Source organism: Oncorhynchus keta, chromosome 28, assembly GCF_023373465.1.
Source record: "Oncorhynchus keta strain PuntledgeMale-10-30-2019 chromosome 28, Oket_V2, whole genome shotgun sequence".
In the NCBI taxonomy this organism is placed as follows: domain Eukaryota; kingdom Metazoa; phylum Chordata; class Actinopteri; order Salmoniformes; family Salmonidae; genus Oncorhynchus; species Oncorhynchus keta.
In genome coordinates, this window is record NC_068448.1 from 27,780,079 (window position 1) to 27,800,967 (window position 20,889).

Sequence of the window (20,889 nt, forward strand, 5' to 3'; positions counted from 1 at the left end):
TGTAACTATTTTACTGTGCTGTTGTGTCCATATTGTGTTGTACCTCACTGATTGACCTGATTTTAAACAAATGTGGGCACTGAAACTGATTTCCATCCACTGTTGTTTCAAAAAAAGTATTTTATTTTGTTTTGTTCTAGTACTTGTAATGTTATACTTTGGAATTTCTGTCCCAGTTCTGAAGAATGCTGTTTGGAAAGTTTCCAAGAAACTTAAATTTAAGCCAACAAGTCCTTGAAGGTGTTACATGGAAACAACCCTTCTCGCTGCTCCACAACCAACTATGTAATAACTGTTTTCAGCCACCAGGGGGAGGTCTCCATCATGCTGAGGAGCAGAGAGCGAAGGGGATATACATACAGTTGCAGTTGGAAGTTTTAAAAAAGCACAAATTCCCTGTCTTAGGTCAGTTAGGAGCACAACTTTAATTTAAGAATGTGAAATATCAGAATAATAGTAGAGAATGATTTATTTCAGCTTTCATTTCTCTCATCCCATTCCCAGTGGGTCAGAAGTTTACATACACTCAAATAATATCTAGTAGCATTGCCTTTAAATTGTTTAAACTTCGGGTCAAATGTTTCAGGTAGCCTTCCACAAGCTTCCCACAATAAGTTGGGTGAATTTTGGCCCATTCCTCAAGGCAGAGATGGTGTAAGTAACTGAGTCAGGTTTGTAGGCCTCCTTGCTCACACATGCTTTTTTAGTTCTGCCCACAAATGTTCTATAGGATTGAGGTCAGGGCTTTGTGATGGCCACTCCAATACCTCGACTTTGTTGTCCTGAAGCCATTTTGCCACAACCTTGGAAGTATGCTTGGGGCTATTGTCCAAGATCTCTGTCCCCATGTGCAGTTACAAACCGTAGTCTGGCTTTTTTATGACGGTTTTGGAGCAGTGGCTTCTTCCTTGCTGAGTGGCCATTCAGGTTATGTTGATATAGGACTAGTTTTACTGTGGATATAGATACTTTGTTCCTGTTTCCTACAGCATCTTCACAAGGTTCTTTGCTGTTGTTCTGGGATTCACTTGCACTTTTCGCACCAAAGTACATTCATCTCTAGGACACAGAATGCATCTCCTTCCTGAGCAGTATGACAGCTGCGTGGTCCCATGGTGTTTATACTTGCGTACTATTGTTTGTACAGATGAACTTGGTACTTTCAGGCGTTTGGAAATTGCTCCCAAGGATGAACCAAACTTGTGGAGGTCTATCATTTTCTTCTGAGGTCTTGGCTGATTTCTTTTGATTTTCACATGTCAAGCAAAGAGGCACTGAGTTTGATGGTAGGCCTTGAAATACATCCACAGGTACACTGCCAATTGGCTCAAATGTTGTCAAGCTTCTAAAGCCATGACATCATTTTATGGAATTTCCCAAGCTGTTTAAAGGCACAGTCAACTTAGTGTATGTAAACTTCTGACCCATTGGAATTGTGATAGTGAAATCATCGGTCTATAAACAATTGTTGGAAAAATTACTTAAGTCCTAACTGACTTGCCAAAACTACAGTTTGGCAACAAGAAATTTGTGGAGTGGTTGAAAAACGAGTTTCAATGACTCCAACCTAAGTGTATGTAAACGTCAGACTTCAACTGTATATAGCTAGATAGACACACATCAAAAAAATAAAACGTCCTCTCACTGTCAACTGCGTTTATTTTCAGCAAACTTAACGTGTAAATATTTGTATAAACATAAGATTCAACAACTGAGACAAACTGACCAAGTTCCACAGGCGTGTGACTAACTGAAATGAAATAATGTGTCCCTGAACAAAGGGGGGTTGGTCAAAATCAAGTTTCAGTCAGTATCTGGTGTGGCCACCATCTGGATTAAGTACTGCAGTGCATCTCCTCCTCGTGTGACTACACCAGATTTGCCAGTTTTTGCTATGAGATGTTACCCCACTCTTCCACCTAGGCACCTGCAAGTTCCCGGACATTTCTGGGCCTAGCCCTCACCCTCTGATCCAACAGGTCCCAGACATGCTCAATTGGATTTAAATCCTGGCTCTTTGCTGGCCAATGCGGAACACTGACATTCCTGTCTTGCAGGAAATCACGCACAGAACGAGCAGTATGGCTGGTGGCATTCTCATGCTGTTGGGTCAGGATGAGCCTGCAGGAAGGGTACCACATGAGGGAGGAGGATGTCTTCCCTGTAACGCACAGCGTTGAGATTGCCTGCAATGACAACAAGCTCAGTCCGATGATGCTGTGACACACCGCCCCAGACCATGACGGACCCTCCACCTCCAAATCGATCCTGCTCCCGAGGTCTCGGTGTAACGCTCATTCCTTCATCGATAAACAAGAATGCGACCATCACTCCTGGTGAGACAACACCGCGACTCGTCAGTTAAGAGCACTTGTTGCCAGTCCTGTCTGGTCCAGCAACGGTGGGTTTGTGCCCATAGGCAACATTGTTGCCGGTGATGTCTGGTGAGGACCTGCCTTACAACAGGCCTACAAACCCTCAGTCCAGCCTCTCTCAGCCTATTGCGGACAGTCTGAGCACTGATGGAGGGATTGTGCATTCCTGGTGTAACTCGGGCAGTTGTTGCTATCCTGTACTTGTCCCGCAAGTGCGATGTTTGGATGTAGAGATCCTGTGCTGTCCGTCCCGTCTCCCCGTAGTGCTGTCTTAGGGGTCTCAGTACGGGCAATGCAATTTATTGGGCCTGGCCACATCTGCAGTCCTCATGCCTCCTTGCAGCATGCCTAAGGCACGTTCACGCAGATGAGCAGGGAACCTGGGAATCTTTCTTTTGGTGTTTTTCAGAGTCAGTAGAAAGGCCTCTTCAGTGTCCTAAGTTTTCATAACTGTGACCTTAATTGCCTACCGTCTATAAGCAGTTAGTGTCTTAACGACCGTTCCACAGGTGCATGTTCATTAACCGTTTATGGATCATTGAACAAGCATGGGAAACAGTGTTAAAACCCTTTACAATGAAGATCTGTAAAGTTATTTGGATTTTTACGAATTATCTTTGAAAGACAAGGTCCTGAAAAAGGTGTTAGAGGGTGAGAGAAACTCATTTTTTCCCACACCGTTCCTTACCTCTTTTACAAGGATCTCGGCCACGTCTCGGTGGTTGTTGAGGGAGGCCAGGTGCAGAGCCGAGAAGCCGTCCTCCTTCTTGACGTCCACCAGCTGACGCGCCCGAGCCAAGATCTTCTCCGTGGCCCTGTGGAAACAAATGGCCTCGGGTTCAGATTGAGCATATAGTGCACTACTCATATGGACATGTTTTGTGCCTTGGGGACAGAAGAGTGCTTTATGGATTATAAATCACTGTTAACACACAACCATGGAAAACCTGGAATCAGAGAGAAGGTTTGTATGACAAATGTATCTGCGTCACAAATCGGTAGCTTAACCCATCATTAGAAGGAAAGGAAACAACACAGCCAGTGAGCCCCAACTAGGGGCAGGGATTTCCATTAGGCAGTGCTAAGCGTTTTACGGCTCTAAACAGCATTGACCTCCAGCTCTCGGCTGAACTTGCATAATGGCTTGGCGTTGCTCTTTCCTAACACCCCCCCCCCCCGTCGTCATATACCATCTTGTCTCTCTCTCGCTTAGCTACTCCACCATTCCCACACTCAGTTAAATCTTCCTCAAGCACTCATCATAATTCACTCTAATCCATGCCACATATTGGCCAACAAAATTGTTTTCTATAACCAGTTCCACAGACTTTGGCCAATCTCCATAGTGTGGTGGAGAGACATTGAACTCGGGCTTTGAGAATAGGACAGAAGGGTTGATTAATCCTGCTCTGTTATTCATTCGCTGGGTTTTGATATTGTAGTCCGTCGGGGGCCGGCTGGCTGTAAAGCAGGGCTGTCCGTGTAAATCCTCTGCGCCGGCTGCTTTATGGCGTGTGAAATTAGCCCTACACAGTATCATACAGTTCTCAGGCCACGGCAGACAGGGTTCACGCAGACATGTAGGCAGACAGACACAAAAACAGACACGAACCAGACTCTTTCCCATTAGTCAGAGTTGTTTTCCCCTTGTAATCTACATTTTTATAATCTGCTGGTTCTAATGTCATTTTAAAGTGGGTTTGCCTATTTGCATCTCCAAGTTACTGTTAAATAATTTGAAAGCTAATGAGGCATTTATAAAATTATATTCTTCAAAAATAAATAGTTATACTGTATATCCTTAATTGACTGGGTAGCTGTTATGTACAAGTAGTTACAGTAGTGTACAATAAAAGCAGGGTCAAAGAAAGCAGTCTATTTCTGCTGCGGAGTCAAATAAGGGGGGTTTAATGCAGCATTATTTATAATGGCAACAAAGTAAGAGTGCAGTCCTTAACACATTGCTCATCCATTTCAGTACTGTACATGAGAAGCAGAGGTGGCTGGGGGGGAAACAACCAGCGGATTGGCATGGTTATATATGGTCATTCTTCACCTCAAGGCAGCCAGCTTTGCTAAGAGCAGCTCACCACTCACTGTGGCTCTTAGAGCAAACTACAGGTAAATTCCAAAATAAAGGAAACATCAACATCATTCAATGACCACTCGTGCCCTGTGGATGGGGGTATTGTCATCCTATGGGGGTATGGTAGCCAAAAGAATAGCCTGCCCAGCATTTTTATACATGACCCTAAGCATGATGGGATGTTAATTGCTTGATTAACTCAGGAACCGCACCTGTGTGGAAGCACCTGCTTGCAATATACTTTGTATCCCTCATTTACTCAAGTGTCCATTATTTTGGCAGTTACCTGTACATACTTTACTACTGGTGGGGGGACAGAGGTCATTTGTACCTGCATGCGACTCACTTGGGAGGAGGGGGAAGTGGGGTGGAGAGTGAATAGGGAGGTTGTCACAGCTGCCTCCCTCAAGACTGCATCTCTCAGACCCCCTCTGCCCCTCCCCACTTCACAAGCTCATAATTCCACCCCCTTACCCTGCAGCCACGGGAAAGTGTCTCTGATTGGATGTTAGCCCAGTCACTGTCATCTCCCCTCAGTTTAGATCTCTGCATAATTTCCATAACCCCTGCATGTTCATGAATATTCACAGATCTCCTGGTCTACGAGGCATTACTGTCGTAATGTGAGCTCATACATCATGACACCAACGGAAATGGTAATGACTTCGCTAGAGAGAAAACATACATTTTTAGTTTCTGAATGAATGTCAATTGTGGACTCATTGGGGAATATAAACATCGCTCTTCAGTGAAAACGATTTGGGGAGGTGGAAAGATAAATGCATTTTTCAGTGTATTTATGTGCTGAATAGTTATGTGAAGTAGTTGGAGGGACAGAGTGAGTCAGACGTTTAATGTTGTTGTGGTAGGACAGTGTGTGAGGGTTAAGGCTTAGCTGGGGTGTGTACGGCCAGACGGACTTGCCTTTGGCTGGGAGCTCGGGAGGAGCACAGAAAGCCCAGGTCAACAGAGAAAGGGACAGAGGAAGATTGGAGGGAGAGAAATAGGGAGAGAGAGCGAGGGAAAAATAGAGAATTAGAAGAGAGGGAAACAGAAGAAGAGTTGTGAGGAAGAGAAAAGAGAGGAGGCTCTCTCTCATGGGCTGCCTGCCTCTCTCTTTGCCTTCCCAGGATCATTTTAGAACTATGACCCTCTCTTCCCATTTCCTCAGGTAAACTAAATAAATACCTTCACTAAAATAAACAAACGCATATTTATATCAACAAAACCACCGGAGAGGAGAGGCAGAAGAATGGAAGAACTCAAAACCCCTTTAGGGATGCTACTTTGTGGACAAATAAACACAAAACAACTAAACATGGGGCGGCAGGGTAGGTTGGCAGAGCGTTGGACTAGTAACCGGAAGGTTGCAAGTTCAAACCCCGAGCTGACAAGGTACAAATCTGTCGTTCTGCCCCTGAACAGGCAGTTAACCCACTGTTCCTAGGCCGTCATTGAAAATAAGAATTTGTTCTTAACTGATCTTGCCTAGTAAAATAAATAAAAAAAACAATGAAAGAAACAGACACATGGGCATTTTTCTGCATGCATACAGTATCTTAGACCATATTCTAATGTATGTATGTATGTATGTATGTATGTATGTATGTATGTATGTATGTATGTATGTACATGAGTAAAAAGAGCTCCAGTATACTGTAATTCTCAATGTTCTTTCCATTTGCAGCAGCAGCTGATGTCAGACCAAATGAATGCTCGAGAGAGGATGCTGAACTCAAACACTGCACATGACACTTTCCAGAACAGATTGGCCATTTCTTTTTTGATTCTGTGTTGGAGCCTTCCTGAATGACTGTTTTCCCTTTCTTCGTGCAGAGTCAACATTCTCCCCATACAGGGAGATGCTTTTCAAACTTCTACAGATGCACCATTGAGAGCATCCTGTCGGGCTGTATCACCGCCTGGTATGCCAATTGCACCTTCCGCAACCGCAGGGCTCTCCAGAGGGTGGTCCAGTCAGTTAAATACATCACCGGGAACACACTGCCTGTCTTCCAGGACAGTACAGCATCCGGTGTGTATCACAGGAAGGCCAAGAAAATCATCAAGGCCCTTAAGGTTCCGTTTTAGGACCACTATTGTTTTCACTATATATTTGACCTCTTGGTGATGTCATGTATAACATAGCATACCCCCAGGCCATAAGACCCCTGAACAGGTAATCAAATGGCTACCCGGATTATTTGCATTGTGTGCCCCCCCAACCCCTCTTTCACACTGGTGCTACTCTCTGTATCATATATGCACAGTCACTTTAACTATATATTCATGTACATACTACCTCAGTTGGCCCGACCAACCAGTGCTCCCGCACATTGGCTAACCTGGCTATCTGCATTGTGCCCCGCCACCCACCACCCGCCAACCCCTCTTTACGCTACTGCTACTCTCTGTTGATGATATATGCAGTCACTTTAACCATAGCTACATGTACATACTACCTCAATCAGCCTGACTAACCGGTATCTGTATGTAGCCTCGCTACTGTTTTTCACTGTCTTTTTACTGTTGTTTTTATTTCTTTACTTACCTATTGTTCACATTATACCTTTTTTGTACTATTGGTTAGAGCCTGTAAGTAAGCATTTCACTGTAACGTCTACACCTGTTGTATTCGGCGCACGTGACAAATGCAATTTTATTTGGAAACATAATGTTAACTTTCACTGCTATGTGGATGACACACAGCTGTACATTTCGATGAAACGTGGTGAAACCCCAAATTGCCCTCCCTGGAAGCCTGTGTGTTTCAGACATAAGGAAGTGGATGGCTGCACATTTTCTACTTTTAAACTCGGACAAAACAGAGATGCTTGTTCTAGGTCCCAAGAAAGAAAAAAAAGAGATATTTTGTTGAATCTGACAATGAATCTTGGTTGTACAGTCGTCTCAAATAAAACTGTGAAGGACCTCGGCGTTACTCTGGACCCTGATCTCTTTTGACGAACATATCAAGACTGTTTCAAGGACAGCTTTCTTCCATCTACGTAAGATTGCAAAAATGAGAAACTTTGACCACAAATTATGCAGAAAAATGTATCCATGCTTTTGTCAATTCTAGGATAGATTATTGCAATGCCATACTTTCCGGCTAAAGCACTAAATAAACTTCAGTGCTAAACACGGCTGCTAGAATCTTGACAAGAACCAAAGAATGTGATCATATTACTCCAGTGCTAGCCACTCTACACTGGCTTCCCATCAAGGCAAGGGCTGATTTCAATGTTTTACTGCTAACCTACAAAGCATTACATGGGCTTGCTCCTATCTTTCTGATTTGGTCCTGCCGTACATACCTACACGTACGCGACGGTCACAAGACGCAGGCCTCCTTACTGTCCCTAGAATTTCTAAGCAAACAGCTGGAGGCAGGGCTTTCTCCTATAGGGCTCCATTTTTATGGAATGGTCTGCCTATCCATGTGAGAGACGCAGACTCGGTCTCAACCTTTAAGTCTTTATTGAATACTCATCTCTTCAGTATGTCGTATGATTGACTGTAGTCTGGCCCAGGAGTGTGAAGGTGAACGGAAAGGCTCTGGAGCAATGAACCGCCCTTGCCGTCTCTGCCTGGCCAGTTCCCCTCTCTCCACTGGGATTCTCTGCCTCTAACCCTATTACGGGGGCTAAGTCACTGGCTTACTGGTGCTCTTCCATGCCGTCCCTAGGAGGGGTGCGTGATCTTCCTGTCTGGGTTGGCGCCCCCCCTTGGGTTGTGCCGTGGCGGAGATCTTCGTGAGCTATACTCGGCCTGGTCTCAGGATGGTAAGTTGGTGGTTGAAGAAATCCCTCTAGTGTTGTGGGTGCTGAGCTTTGGTCTCTCTCCCTCTCGCCCCTAGGACCATACCTCAGGACTACCTGGCCATGCTGCTGCTCCAGTTTCAACTGTTCTGCCTGCGGCTATCGAACCCTGACCTGCTGTTTTCAACCTTCTAGAGATAGCAGGAGCGGTAGCGATACACTCAATGATCGGCTATGAAAAGCCAACTGACATTTACTCCTGAGGTGCTGATCTGTTGCACCCTCGACAACCGCTGTGATTATTATTTTTTGACCCTGCTGGTCATCTATGAACATTTGAACATCTTGGCAATGTTCTGTTATAATCTTCACCCGGCACAGCCAGAAGAGGACTGGCCACCCCTCATTAGCCTGGTTCCACTCTAGGATTCTTCCTAGGTTCTGGCCTTTCTAGGGAGTTTTTCCTAGCCATCGTGCTTCAACACCTGCATTATTTGGGGTTTTAGGCTGGGTTTCTATACAGCACTTTGTGACATCAGCTGATGTAAGAAGGGCTTTATAAATACATTTGATCGTATTTAATCCATTTTCAATTCAAGCTTTAACAACAAAATGTGGAACAAGGGGCATGAATACCTTATGAAGGCACTGTATATAATGTATTCTAGTCATTGAACACTGGTCACTTGAATAATGTTTACATACTGTTCTATACACTTTATACACTGAGTATACCAAACATTAAGAACACCTTTCTAATATTGAGTTGCACCCCCCAGGAAATTGTTGAGGGCGAAAAACCCAGCAGTGTTGCAGTTCTTGACAAAAACCAGTGCACCTGGCACCTATTACCATACCCCATTCAAAGGCACTTAAATATTTTGTCTTGCACATTCACCCTCTGAATGGCACACATACACAATCCATGTCTCAATGGGCTCTTGGCTTAAAAATCCTCCTTTAACCTCTTATCCCATTAATCTACACTAATTGAAGTGGATTTAACAAGGGACATCAATAAGGGATCATAGCATTCACCTGGATTCACCTAGTCAGTCTATGTAATGGAAAGAGCAAGCATTTTTAAAGTTATGTATATACTGTATTCTAGTCATGGCTCATCCTATATAATTATTGCTGTACACAACTGTTCTATTCATATATTGTCCATACTGTCTTTACACACCATTATATGTATATACACTCAGTGGCCAGTTTATTAGGTACACAAAAATGGTTCTCTTGTACAGACAATGAGTCACGTGGCCATGGATTGCTATATAAAGCAGGCAGACAGGCATCGAATCATTCAGTTACTGGTCGACTGAATGTTAGAATTTTTATTTTATTTCACCTTTATTTAACCAGGTAAGCTAGTTGAGAAAAAGGTCTCATTTACAACTGTGATCTGGCCAAGATAAAGCAAAGCAGTGAGACACAAACAACACATGGAGTTACACATGGAATAAAAAACAGTCAATAACACAATAGAAAAAAAAGTCTATATACAGTGTGTGCAAATGGCGTGAGTTAAGGCAATAAATAGGCCATAGTAGCGAAGTAATTACGGTTTGGCAAATTAACACTGGAGAGATAGATGTGCAGATGATGGTGTGTAAGTAGTGATACTGGTGTGCAAAAGAAGAGAAAAGTAAATAAAAACAATATGGGGATGAGGTAGATGGGCAGGCTATTTACCGATGGGCTATGTACACCTGCAGCGATCAGTTCGCTGCTCAGATAGCTGATGCTTAAAGTTAGAGGGGGAAATATAAGTCTCGGCCTCCCGGGTGGTGCAGTGGTTAAGGGTGCTGTACTGCAGCGCCAGCTGTGCCACCAGAGATCCTGGGTTCTGTCGTAACCGGCCGCGACCGGGAGGTCTGTGAGGCGATGCACAATTGGCCTAGCGTCGTCCGGGTTAGGGAGGGCTTGGCCGGTAGGGATATTCTTGTCTCATCGCGCACCAGCGACTCCTGTGGCGGACCAGGCGCAGTGCACGCTAATCAAGATTGCCAGGTGCACAGTGTTTCCTCCGACACATTGGTGCGGCTGGCTTCCGGGTTGGATGCGCGCTGTGTTGGTTGGGTTGTGTATCGGAGGACACATGACTGTCAACCCTCGTCTCCCCCGAGCCCATACGGGAGTTGTATCGATGAGGCAAGATAGTAGCTACTAAAAGCAATTGGATACCACGACATTGGGGTGAAAAAGGATTAAAAAATATATATATAAAAAATAAAAAAATACATTTCCAGCTTCAACGATTTTTGCAATTCGTTCCAGTCATTGGCAGCAGAGAACTGAAAGGAAAGGCGGGCAAAGAGGTGCTATGGGTGGGTGTTGTTATCGTGACCAGTGAGCTGAGATGAGGTGGAGCTTTACCTAGATGACCTGATGCCAGTGGGTCTGGCAACGACGAGAGCATACAGGTTGCAGTGGTGAGTGGTATAAGGAGCTTTGGTGACAAAACAGATGGCACTGTGATAGACGGCATCGAGTTTGGTGAGTAGAGTTTGAGGTTATTTTGTAAATGACATAGCCGAAGTCGAGGATCAGTAGGATAGTCAGTTTTACGAGGGTATGTTTGGCGGCATGAGTGAAGGAGGCTTTGTGCGAAATAGGACGCCGATTCTAGATTTAATTTCGGATTGGAGATGTTTAATATGACTCTGGAAGGAGAGTTTACAGTCTAGCCAGACACCTAGGTATTTGTAGTTGTCCACATATTCTAAGTCAGAACCGTCCAGAGTAGTGATGCTAGTCGGGCAGGGGCGGGTGCAGGCAGCGAACGGTTGAAAAGCATGCATTTAGTTTTACTTGTTGTTTAAGAGCAGTTGGAGGCCACGGAAGGAGTGTTGTATGGCATTGAAGCTCATTTGGAGATTAGTTAACACAGTATCCAAAAAAGGGCCAGATGTATACAGAATGGTGCCGTCTGCGTAGAGGTGGATCAGGGAATCCCCTGCAGCAAGAGCGACATCATTGATATATACAGAAAAGAGTCAGCCCGAGAATTGAACCCTGTGGCACCCCCATAGAGACTGCCAGACGTCCGGACAACAGACCTTCCGATTTGACACACTGAGGTCGATCTGATAAGTAGTTGGTGAACTAGGCGAGTATCTCATTTGAGAAACCAAGGCTGTTGAGTCTGCCGATACGGATATGGTGATTGACAGAGTCGAAAGCCATGGCCAGGTCGATGAGACGGCTGCACTGTCTTTTATCGATGGCGGTTATGATATCGTTTAGTACTCGAGTACCTGGCTGAGATGCACCCGTGACCAGCTCGAAAACCGGAATGCACAGCGGAGAAGGTACAGTGTGATTCGAAATAGTCAGTGATCTGTTTATTAACTTGGCTTTCGAAGACTTTAGAAAGGCAGGGCAGGATAGATAGTCTATAACAGTTTGGGTCTAGAGTGTCACCCCCTTTGAAGTGGGGGATGACCGCGGCAGCTTTCCAATCTTTAGGTATCTCGGACAATACGAAAGAGAGGTTGGAACAGACTGGTAATAGGGGTTGCAACAATGGCGGCGGATAACTTTAGAAAGAGAGGGTCCAGATTGTCTAGCCCAGCTGATTTGTACGTGTCCAGGTTTTGTAGCTCTTTCAGAACATCTGAAGTGAAAGCTGCACCTTCTGTCTAGTATGTACTTACTCAATGCAACACCACTACTCCGTTTGAGCACAAACTACTTGTTCCTCATCATCCTCATAAACTGGATGGACAAAGAATATTTTAGGGTGTAGCCTAGCCATGTCTCTCCCTAACTTCTTTGACCAGTGTTTTGGCTTACTTCCTCGCATACTGCTTGAAATCCACAGCACTAGCTTAGTGTATGTGCAGCCAGGGTCCGTACCGTGAGCAAGTTCTCCGCTTTCTCTCCGTTTATCGTACTGGTGTGTGATTCAGGTGTGTGTGTTGCTTGTGTGGTTGTCAATTCACTGGCTGAGCTTGTTTTTGGGAGGCGAGGTTGTGGGTTGCATTGTGCTTCTAACCCTAATGGTTCTCTCGCTGTCACCCAAAAGCACTTGAAATTTAGGGCCAGGCTTCATTATGGTCCTACTTTTTTATCACGGGTGCTGCGCTCAGATCATGCGAGCTACTGTCAAGAGGCGTATCTCGTTGAACTCGGCACATCCTAGGGATTATGGTAATGCCATTGCAGGCTCCTTGTGTCTTTAAGCCCTGCACTGTGTCACTCCATCCTTGCTGTGTGTGTGTGTGAGAAATTATTTTCTTTGACATCTGTTGGGAGAAATGACTGATTTACAGTTCATGAGGGTTGCCTAATCACACATATGACGTTTTGGAAACATCTGACCTTTTAAACCCTTCGAAACAGCCCCTATGACCCCAATTTAAGGCACTTCCGGTTGACACAGGAAGCTGAATGTGAATACATATCATCCTTGGGGTAGGCACTTACAGAATATTGAGTGAAGTCTTTACATTAAGAACTGCCTGATTTACAGAGGGCTGAATGAGTGTGTGTGATTTCAGAAAATCACAGAAATCTCGCAGAGCTCCGAAACCCACCTTAATAACGGATTTGTCTGAACACGCCGCAACTGGATCTGTAACTTTTTTGAAGAAAAAAAAAAACATTTGAGCATCACCAATTGTACATTTTATGATTTCTCTTAAATTACGATAGATAAATGGCTGGTTCTTTTATACCTACACCGTAGGTTCATGTACTTTGACATGAAGCGGTCAAATTAGCGCTCTATTTTTGACCTTTAATCCCAGAAACATGGCCTCGACACCATTTTTTGTTTCTGAGCTAACAGCCCATTAGTCCAAACCTATGCTCACCAAGTTTCGTCTTCCGTTTAGGAGAAATGGCCATGTCGTGATTGGTGATGTTTTGTACATTTTCAATGAGATTCCATTCGCACTATGTGGTGGAGTTTACCGGGACCCTGGAAAAATTACCAAAATTTGCACATTTTATAAAACGGAAACCGAATGTGCGAGAGACTTCGTTCGATGACTTCCCGGAAGATCTGGCCCCGGTGCACGGCCCGGATTTTAGAAACATTTGCGGACGTATAGTAAGGGACCATACATTTGCAATATGGAGTTTCTCATCGATCATACAGCAAATGCCAAACTTTATGAAAGGTCACCAGATCATTGCTCTAACATACATCTTCACCAAATTTATGCAAACTATTGTTCCCAAAGATTAGAAAATTCCCAAAGCTATCCCTTCTATACATTTGGGGGTGCAAGATCTTTTACAAATTATCACCCAATATCTATCTGTACTACCATATATTCCTAACCAACATTGTATTCTGTATAGTTAAAACTACTCTACAGATACAGCGGGGCAAAAAAGTATTTAGTCAGCCACCAATTGTGCAAGTTCTCCCACTTGAAAATTACAGGCCTCTCTACACTCTCTTTACACTTCAACTATGACAGACAAAATGAGAAGGAAAAAAATCCAATTGTAGGATTTTTAATGAATTTATTTGCAAATTATGGTGGAAAATAAGTATTTGGTCACCCACAAACAAGCAAGATTTCTGGCTCTCACAGACCTGTAACTTCTTCTTTAAGAGGCTCCTCTGTCCTCCACTCGTTACCTGTATTAATGGCACCTGTTTGAACTTGTTATCGGTATTAAAGACACATGTCCACAACCTCAAACGGTCACACTCCAAACTCCACTATGGCCAAGACCAAAGAGCTGGCAAAGGACACCAGAAACAAAATTGTAGACCTGCACCAGGCTGGGAAGACTGAATCTGCAATAGGTAAGCAGCTTGGTTTGAAGAAATCAACTGTGGGAGCAATTATTAGGAAATGGAAGACCACTGATAATCTCCCTCGATCTGGGGCTCCACGCAAGGTCTCACACCGTGGGGTCAAAATGATCACAAGAACGGTGAGCAAAAATCCCAGAATGAATGGGGCCATGTATCGTGAGATTTTGAGTGAAAACCTCCTTCCATCAGCAAGGGCATTGAAGATGAAACGTGGCTGGGTCTTTCAGCATGACAATGATCCCAAACACACCGCCCAGGCTACGAAGGTGTGGCTTTGTAAGAAGCATTTCAAGGTCCTCCAGATCTTAACCCCATAGAAAATCTTTGGAGGGAGTTGAAAGTCCGTGTTGCCCAGCAACAGCCCCAAAACATCACTGCTCTAGAGGAGATCTGCATGGAGGAATGGGCCAAAATACCAGCAACAGTGTGTGAAAACCTTGTGAAGACTTACAGAAAATGTTTGAACTTTGTCATTGCCAACAAAGGGTATATAACAAAGTATTGAGATAAACTTTTGTTATTGACCAAATTCTTATTTTCCACCATAATTTGCAAATAAATTCATGAAAAATGTGATTCAGGATTTTTTCCCCTAATTTTCTCTGTCATAGTTGAACTGTACCTATGATGAAAATTACAGGCCTCTCGCATCTTTTTAAGTGGGAGAACTTACACAATTGGTGGCTGACTAAATACTTTTTTGCCCAACTGTATATATACACTGCTCAAAAAAATAAAGGGAACACTTAAACAACACAATGTAACTCCAAGTCAATCACACTTCTGTGAAATCAAACTGTCCACTTAGGAAGCAACACTGATTGACAATATATTTCACATGCTGTTGTGCAAATGGAATAGACAACAGGTGGAAATTATAGGCAATTAGCAAGACACCCCTAATAAAGGAGTGGTTTTGCAGGCAGTGACCACAGACCACTTCTCAGTTCCTATACTTCCTGGCTGATGTTTTGGTCACTTTTGAATGCTGGCGGTGCTTTCACTCTAGTGGTAGCATGAGACGGAGTCTACAACCCACACAAGTGGCTCAGGTATTGCAGCTCATCCAGGATGGCACATCAATGCGTGATGTGGCAAGATGGTTTGCTGTGTCTGTCAGCGTAGTGTCCAGAGCATGGAGGCACTACCAGGAGACAGGCCAGTACATCAGGAGACGTGGAGGAGGCCGTAGGAGGGCAACAACCCAGCAGCAGGACCGCTACCTCCACCTGCAAAATGACCTCCAGCAGGCCACAAATATGCATGTGTCTGCTCAAACGGTCAGAAACAGACTCCATGAGGGTGGAATGAGGGCCCGACGTCCACAGGTGGGGGTTGTGCTTACAGCCCAACACGTTTGGCATTTGCCAGAGAACACCAAGATTGGCAAATTCGCCACTGGCGCCCTGTGCTCTTCACAGATGAAAGCAGGTTCACACTGAGCACGTGACAGATGTGACAGAGTCTGGAGACACCGTGGAGAACGTTCTGCTGCCTGCAACATCCTCCAGCATGACCGGTTTGGCTGTGGGTCAGTCATGGTGTGGGGTGGCATTTCTTTGGGGGGCCGCACAGCCCTCCATGTGCCCACCAGAGGTAGCCTGACTGCCATTAGGTACCGAGATGAGATCCTCAGACCCCTTGTGAGACCATATGCTGGTGTGGTTGGCCCTGGGTTCCTCCTAATGCAAGACAATGCTAGACCTCATGTGGCTGGAGTGTGTCAGCAGTTCCTGCAAGAGGAAGCCATTGATGCCATGGACTGGCCCGCCCGTTCCCCAGACCTGAATCCAATTGAGCACATCTGGGACATCATGTCTCGCTCCATCCACCAACGTCACGTTGCACCACAGACTGTCCAGGAGTTGGCGGATGCTTTAGTCCAGGTCTGGGAGGAGATCCCTCAGGAGACCATCCGCCACCTCATCAGGAGCATGCCCAGGCGTTGTAGGGAGGTCATACAGGCACGTGGAGGCCACACACACTACTGAGCGTCATTTTGACTTGTTTTAAGGACATTACATCAAAGTTGGATCAGCCTGTAGTGTGGTTTTCCACTTTCATTTTGAGTGTGACTCCAAATCCAGACCTCCATGGATTGATTTGATTTCCATTGATCATTTTTGTGTGATTTTGTTGTCAGCACATTCAACTATGTAAAGAAAAAAGTATTTAATAAGAATATTTCATTCATTCAGATCTAGGATGTGTTATTTTAGTGTTCCCTTTATTTTTGAGCAGTATATGTATATACACACACACACACACACACACACACAAGTTCTCTACATGCACAGTGAAGCTCAGCTTATCATCAACCCACACACCCAAATATTTGTAAACTTTAACTTGCTCTATTGTATCTCCAGCCAATGTAGCAATGACATGATTTGTAACATGCCTGGCATTTGAAAATACAATGCATTTTGTTTTACCCTAATTTAAAATTGGCTTTAAAATCATACATATTCTGTTGTATGATGTTAAATGCTCTTTGGACATTTTCAAAAGCTAAAGATAAACTACTACCACTTGAATAAAGAACAGTATCATCTGCATAAAAATGAACATCAGCTGTTTCAATAAGATCCCCAATGTTGTTGATATACAACATGTATATCAAACCTGATTGCATTCCATTTAAGATGTTGTTTTACATTTACATTTACATTTAAGTCATTTAGCAGACGCTCTTATCCAGAGCGACTTACAAATTGGTGCATTCACCTTATGACATCCAGTGGAACAGCCACTTTACAATAGTGCATCTAAATCTTTTAAGGGGGGGGGGGGTGAGAAGGATTACTTTATCCTATCCTAGGTATTCCTTAAAGAGGTGGGGTTTCAGGTGTCTCCGGATGGTGGTGATTGACTCCGCTGTCCTGGCGTCGTGAGGGAGTTTGTTCCACCATTGGGGGGCCAGAGCAGCGAACAGTTTTGACTGGGCTGAGCGGGAACTGTACTTCCTCAGTGGTAGGGAGGCGAGCAGGCCAGAGGTGGATGAACGCAGTGTCCTTGTTTGGGTGTAGGGCCTGATCAGAGCCTGGAGGTACTGAGGTGCCGTTCCCCTCACAGCTCCGTAGGCAAGCACCATGGTCTTGTAGCGGATGCGAGCTTCAACTGGAAGCCAGTGGAGAGAGCGGAGGAGCGGGGTGACGTGAGAGAACTTGGGAAGGTTGAACACCAGACGGGCTGCGGCGTTCTGGATGAGTTGTAGGGGTTTAATGGCACAGGCAGGGAGCCCAGCCAACAGCGAGTTGCAGTAATCCAGACGGGAGATGACAAGTGCCTGGATTAGGACCTGCGCCGTTTTCTTGGAAGGTGACCTTTAGCTCCCTACTAACTAAGGACTCCAGTACCTTTGACAGTACAGACAATTTTGACATGGGTCAATAGTTGTCAAGTAGCGAAGGATCTCCACCTTTCACGAGAGGCAGTACCAAAAGCAGTTTTCCACAATACACAGAGGGAAACTTAATTTGTCTTATTCTCTGTAATAATGGTATATGAATAATGATGCATTTTATTTTGTAAAGTGGTTTCTTGCATAAAACAACAATATTTTCATTCACCTCCTTGTCTGAAGGACAAGTGGATAAACATGTTAATGTCAAGCCTTGCATGTTGTTTTGAAAAGTGTCATGGAATGTAGGCCTACAATGAACACCACACATTGGCCGCTAGTGTTGACTGAACGATAGAACATCTATTTCCATGTTTAAATGTTATGGGATGAATTTTCTCCATTGTTTTTGATGGTAGGCCACTCTGGTAGACCTACATTATGATCAAATAGCCACAGTAGTCTACTTGACCTGTTAAAACTTAAAATCGGGTACAGCCTCAGTGTTTACAGTAAACGTGCGCCGGAAGTTGCACAGAATTTTCACAATGTTCAAGTTTGCGTTGAGCAGATGTAAAATTTGCACAGCAATGAAAAAAACATTGGTAGTGAGTACGGCCCAGTACATCACTGGTAGCTACTACCTATATATGTATAACTTTGAGCTGGATTGTCGGTCTTTGCCATTTTCGTTTGCGTCCGTTAGCATATTCAGCTAGCAGGCGCCATGGAAATGTGCAATTACTTGTACTAATTTTGCTAGCATTCTGGTAATAGAAGCCAAATGGGCTTTTTTGTGGTTGTGTTTTTTAGCGCCCCTTGTGTATTAAGCCGGTAAGACCGTAAATCCTAGTAAGACGGTATGACATTTAATTATTATTATTTACTACTACTTTACTCACTTTTTCTCCCCAATTCCGTGATATCTAATTAATAGTTACGATCGTCTCATCGCTGCAACTCTCATACAGACTCTAGAGAGGCGAATGTCGAGAGCCATGCGTCCTCCGAAACACAACCCTGCCAAGCCGCACTGCCTTTGACACACTGCTCTCTTAACCCGGAAGCTGACGGAAGCCAACTGACGACCGCGGTCAGCTTGCAGGCGCCCAACAGCCACAAGGAATCGCCAGAGCACGACGAGACAAGGAAGTCCCGGCCGGCCAAACCCTCCCCTAACCCGGACGACGCTGGGCCAATTGCGGGCTGCCTCATGGGTCTCCCGGTCACGGCCGGGTATGGATCGAACCCGAGGCTGTAGTGATGCCTCACCAATGCGATGCAATGCCTTAGACAGGTACTCTACTCGGAAGCTCTACAATATAAAAATCTGGTTACCGCCCAACCCTAGTAGTGAAGTACTCACAGCTTGTTTCCTTTGAGGGCTGCATGGTATAGTGTAGTGTGTATGGGGTAGTGTGTAGTGTACAGTAGTAGTTTAGGACTCACAGCTTGTTGCCTTTGAGGGCTGCGTGGTGCAGGAGGTTGAAGCCGCGGTGGTTCTGCTGGGTGAAGTCTATGTTGGGCACCACAACCAGGATCTCAATGATGTTCCGGAAGTCTTTGGCGATGGCGTCGTGCAGTGGTGTGTCTCCGTACGAGTCCTTGTAGGAGAGGAAGAGAAAGAAGTTAGCCAGGTAATAAATGATCTGTGGTCCTTTTATAGTTGTAGCCCCTAATAGAGAGGGTTAGCATTTGGGTTGTGAGAGCTGATCCTTGAGACCTTGAGGCCTTCTATTTGATCATAGTTCTACAGCAACGTTTTTATATCATGAATGAACTACAGTGTTGGGCGGTATCCAGATTTTCATACCGTTTCTATACCATACCGGGGAATAAGTTATTACCGGATGTGCATACATGGTGCTCTATTTTTCTTTGGGGGGGGGTGGCACAAAACGATTTAGGCAACAGGGATCCAGGAAGGGATTGAATGTCTCTAGTCTGAGTACAGGTCTTTTTAGCTAACATTCCACTCCATGTCATTGCCAAAGAGACTGGCCTTTCGGCAATCTCAACATTCAATATGCAGATGGATTTGCGGGAGTTGCTCATGGGTTGTTGGAAATAAATATATTTCCATGACAACATGTGGTGCCTTGAATAGAATTAGAAACAAACATTTAACTGTTATCTAAAGGGGGTGAAAGGGACGTGTCTGTCAGCCCTGCCTTAAAAGACCAACATTTGTTAAAGAATGGTTAAAGGGGTCTGAACACTTTCCGAAGGCACAGTGCATTCGGAAAGTATAAAGACCTTGACTTTCACATTTTGTTAGGTTACAGCCTTATTCTAAAATTGATCCAATCGTTTTTTTCCACCTCAATCTACACACAACAGCCCATAATGACAAAGCAAAAACAGGTTTTTAGAAATGTTGGATTTATTAAAAAAATTACAAAACTGAAATATCACATGTACATACAGTTGAAGTCGGAAGTTTACATACACCTTAGCCAAATACATTTAAACTCAGTTTCACAATTCCTGACATTTAATCCTAGTAAGAATTCCCTGTCTTAGGTCAGTTAGTATCACCAATTTATTTTAAGAACGTGAAATGTCAGTATAATAGTAGAGAGAATGATTTATTTAATCTTTTATTTATTTCATCACATTCCCAGTGGGTCAGAAGTTTAAATACACTCAATTAGTATTTGGTAGCATGGCCTTTAAATTGGGTCAAATGTTTCAGGTAGCCTTCCACAAGCTTCCCACAATAAGTTGGCTGAATTTTGGCCCATTCCTCCTGACAGAGCTGATGTAACTGAGTCACGTTTGTAGGCCTCCTTGCTCGCACACGCCTTTTCAGTTCTGCCCACAAAATGTATATTTTCTATTTTGCCACAACTTTGGAAGTATGCTTGGGGTCATTGTCCATTTGGAAGAACAATTTGTGATCAAGCTTTAACTTCCCGACTGATGTTTTGAGATGTTTCTTCAATATATCCACATAATTTTCCTTCCCTCATGATGCCATCAATTTAGTGAAGTGCACCAGTCCCTCATGCAGTAAAGCACCCCCACAACATGATGCTGCCACCCCATGCTTCAAGGTTGGGATTGTGTTCTTTGGCTTGCAAGCATCCCCCTTTTTCCTCCAAATATAACGATGGTCATTATGGCCAAACAGTTCTATTTTTGTTTCATCAGACCAAAGGACATTTCTCCCTATGTACAGTTGCAAACCGTAGTTTTGGAGCAGTGGCTTCTTCCTTGCTGAGTGGCCTTTCAGGTTGTCGATATCGAGCTCATTTTACTGTGGATATAGACACTTTTGTACCCGTTTCCTCCAGCATCTTCACAAGGTCCTTTGCTGTTGTTCTGATATTGATTTGCACCTTTCGCACCAAAGTACGTTCATCTCTAGGGGACAGAATGTGTCTCCTTCCTGAGCAGTGTGAAGGCTGCGTGGTCCCATGGTGTTTATACTTGCGTACTATTGTTTGTACAGATGAACGTGGTACCTTCAGGCGTTTGGAAATTGCTCCAAAGGATGAACCAGACTAATGGAGGTCTAAATTTAGCTGATTTATTTA

General features: G+C 44.3%; 1 protein-coding gene across 2 annotated transcripts in view; it reads right to left on the reverse strand.

The window, feature by feature from the left end:
* Positions 1 to 20,889, reverse strand: part of LOC118360942 (E3 ubiquitin-protein ligase MIB2-like) — an 85,224-nt gene that overhangs the window by 6,961 nt on the left and 57,374 nt on the right. For both annotated transcript variants that reach the window (XM_035740537.2, XM_035740536.1), the window contains exons 13-14: positions 18,800 to 18,954; positions 3,064 to 3,190 (exon numbers count right to left, since the gene is read on the reverse strand). In XM_035740537.2, the coding sequence (XP_035596430.1) occupies positions 3,064 to 3,190; positions 18,800 to 18,954 (282 nt within the window). The remainder of the gene's footprint in view (positions 1 to 3,063; positions 3,191 to 18,799; positions 18,955 to 20,889) is intronic.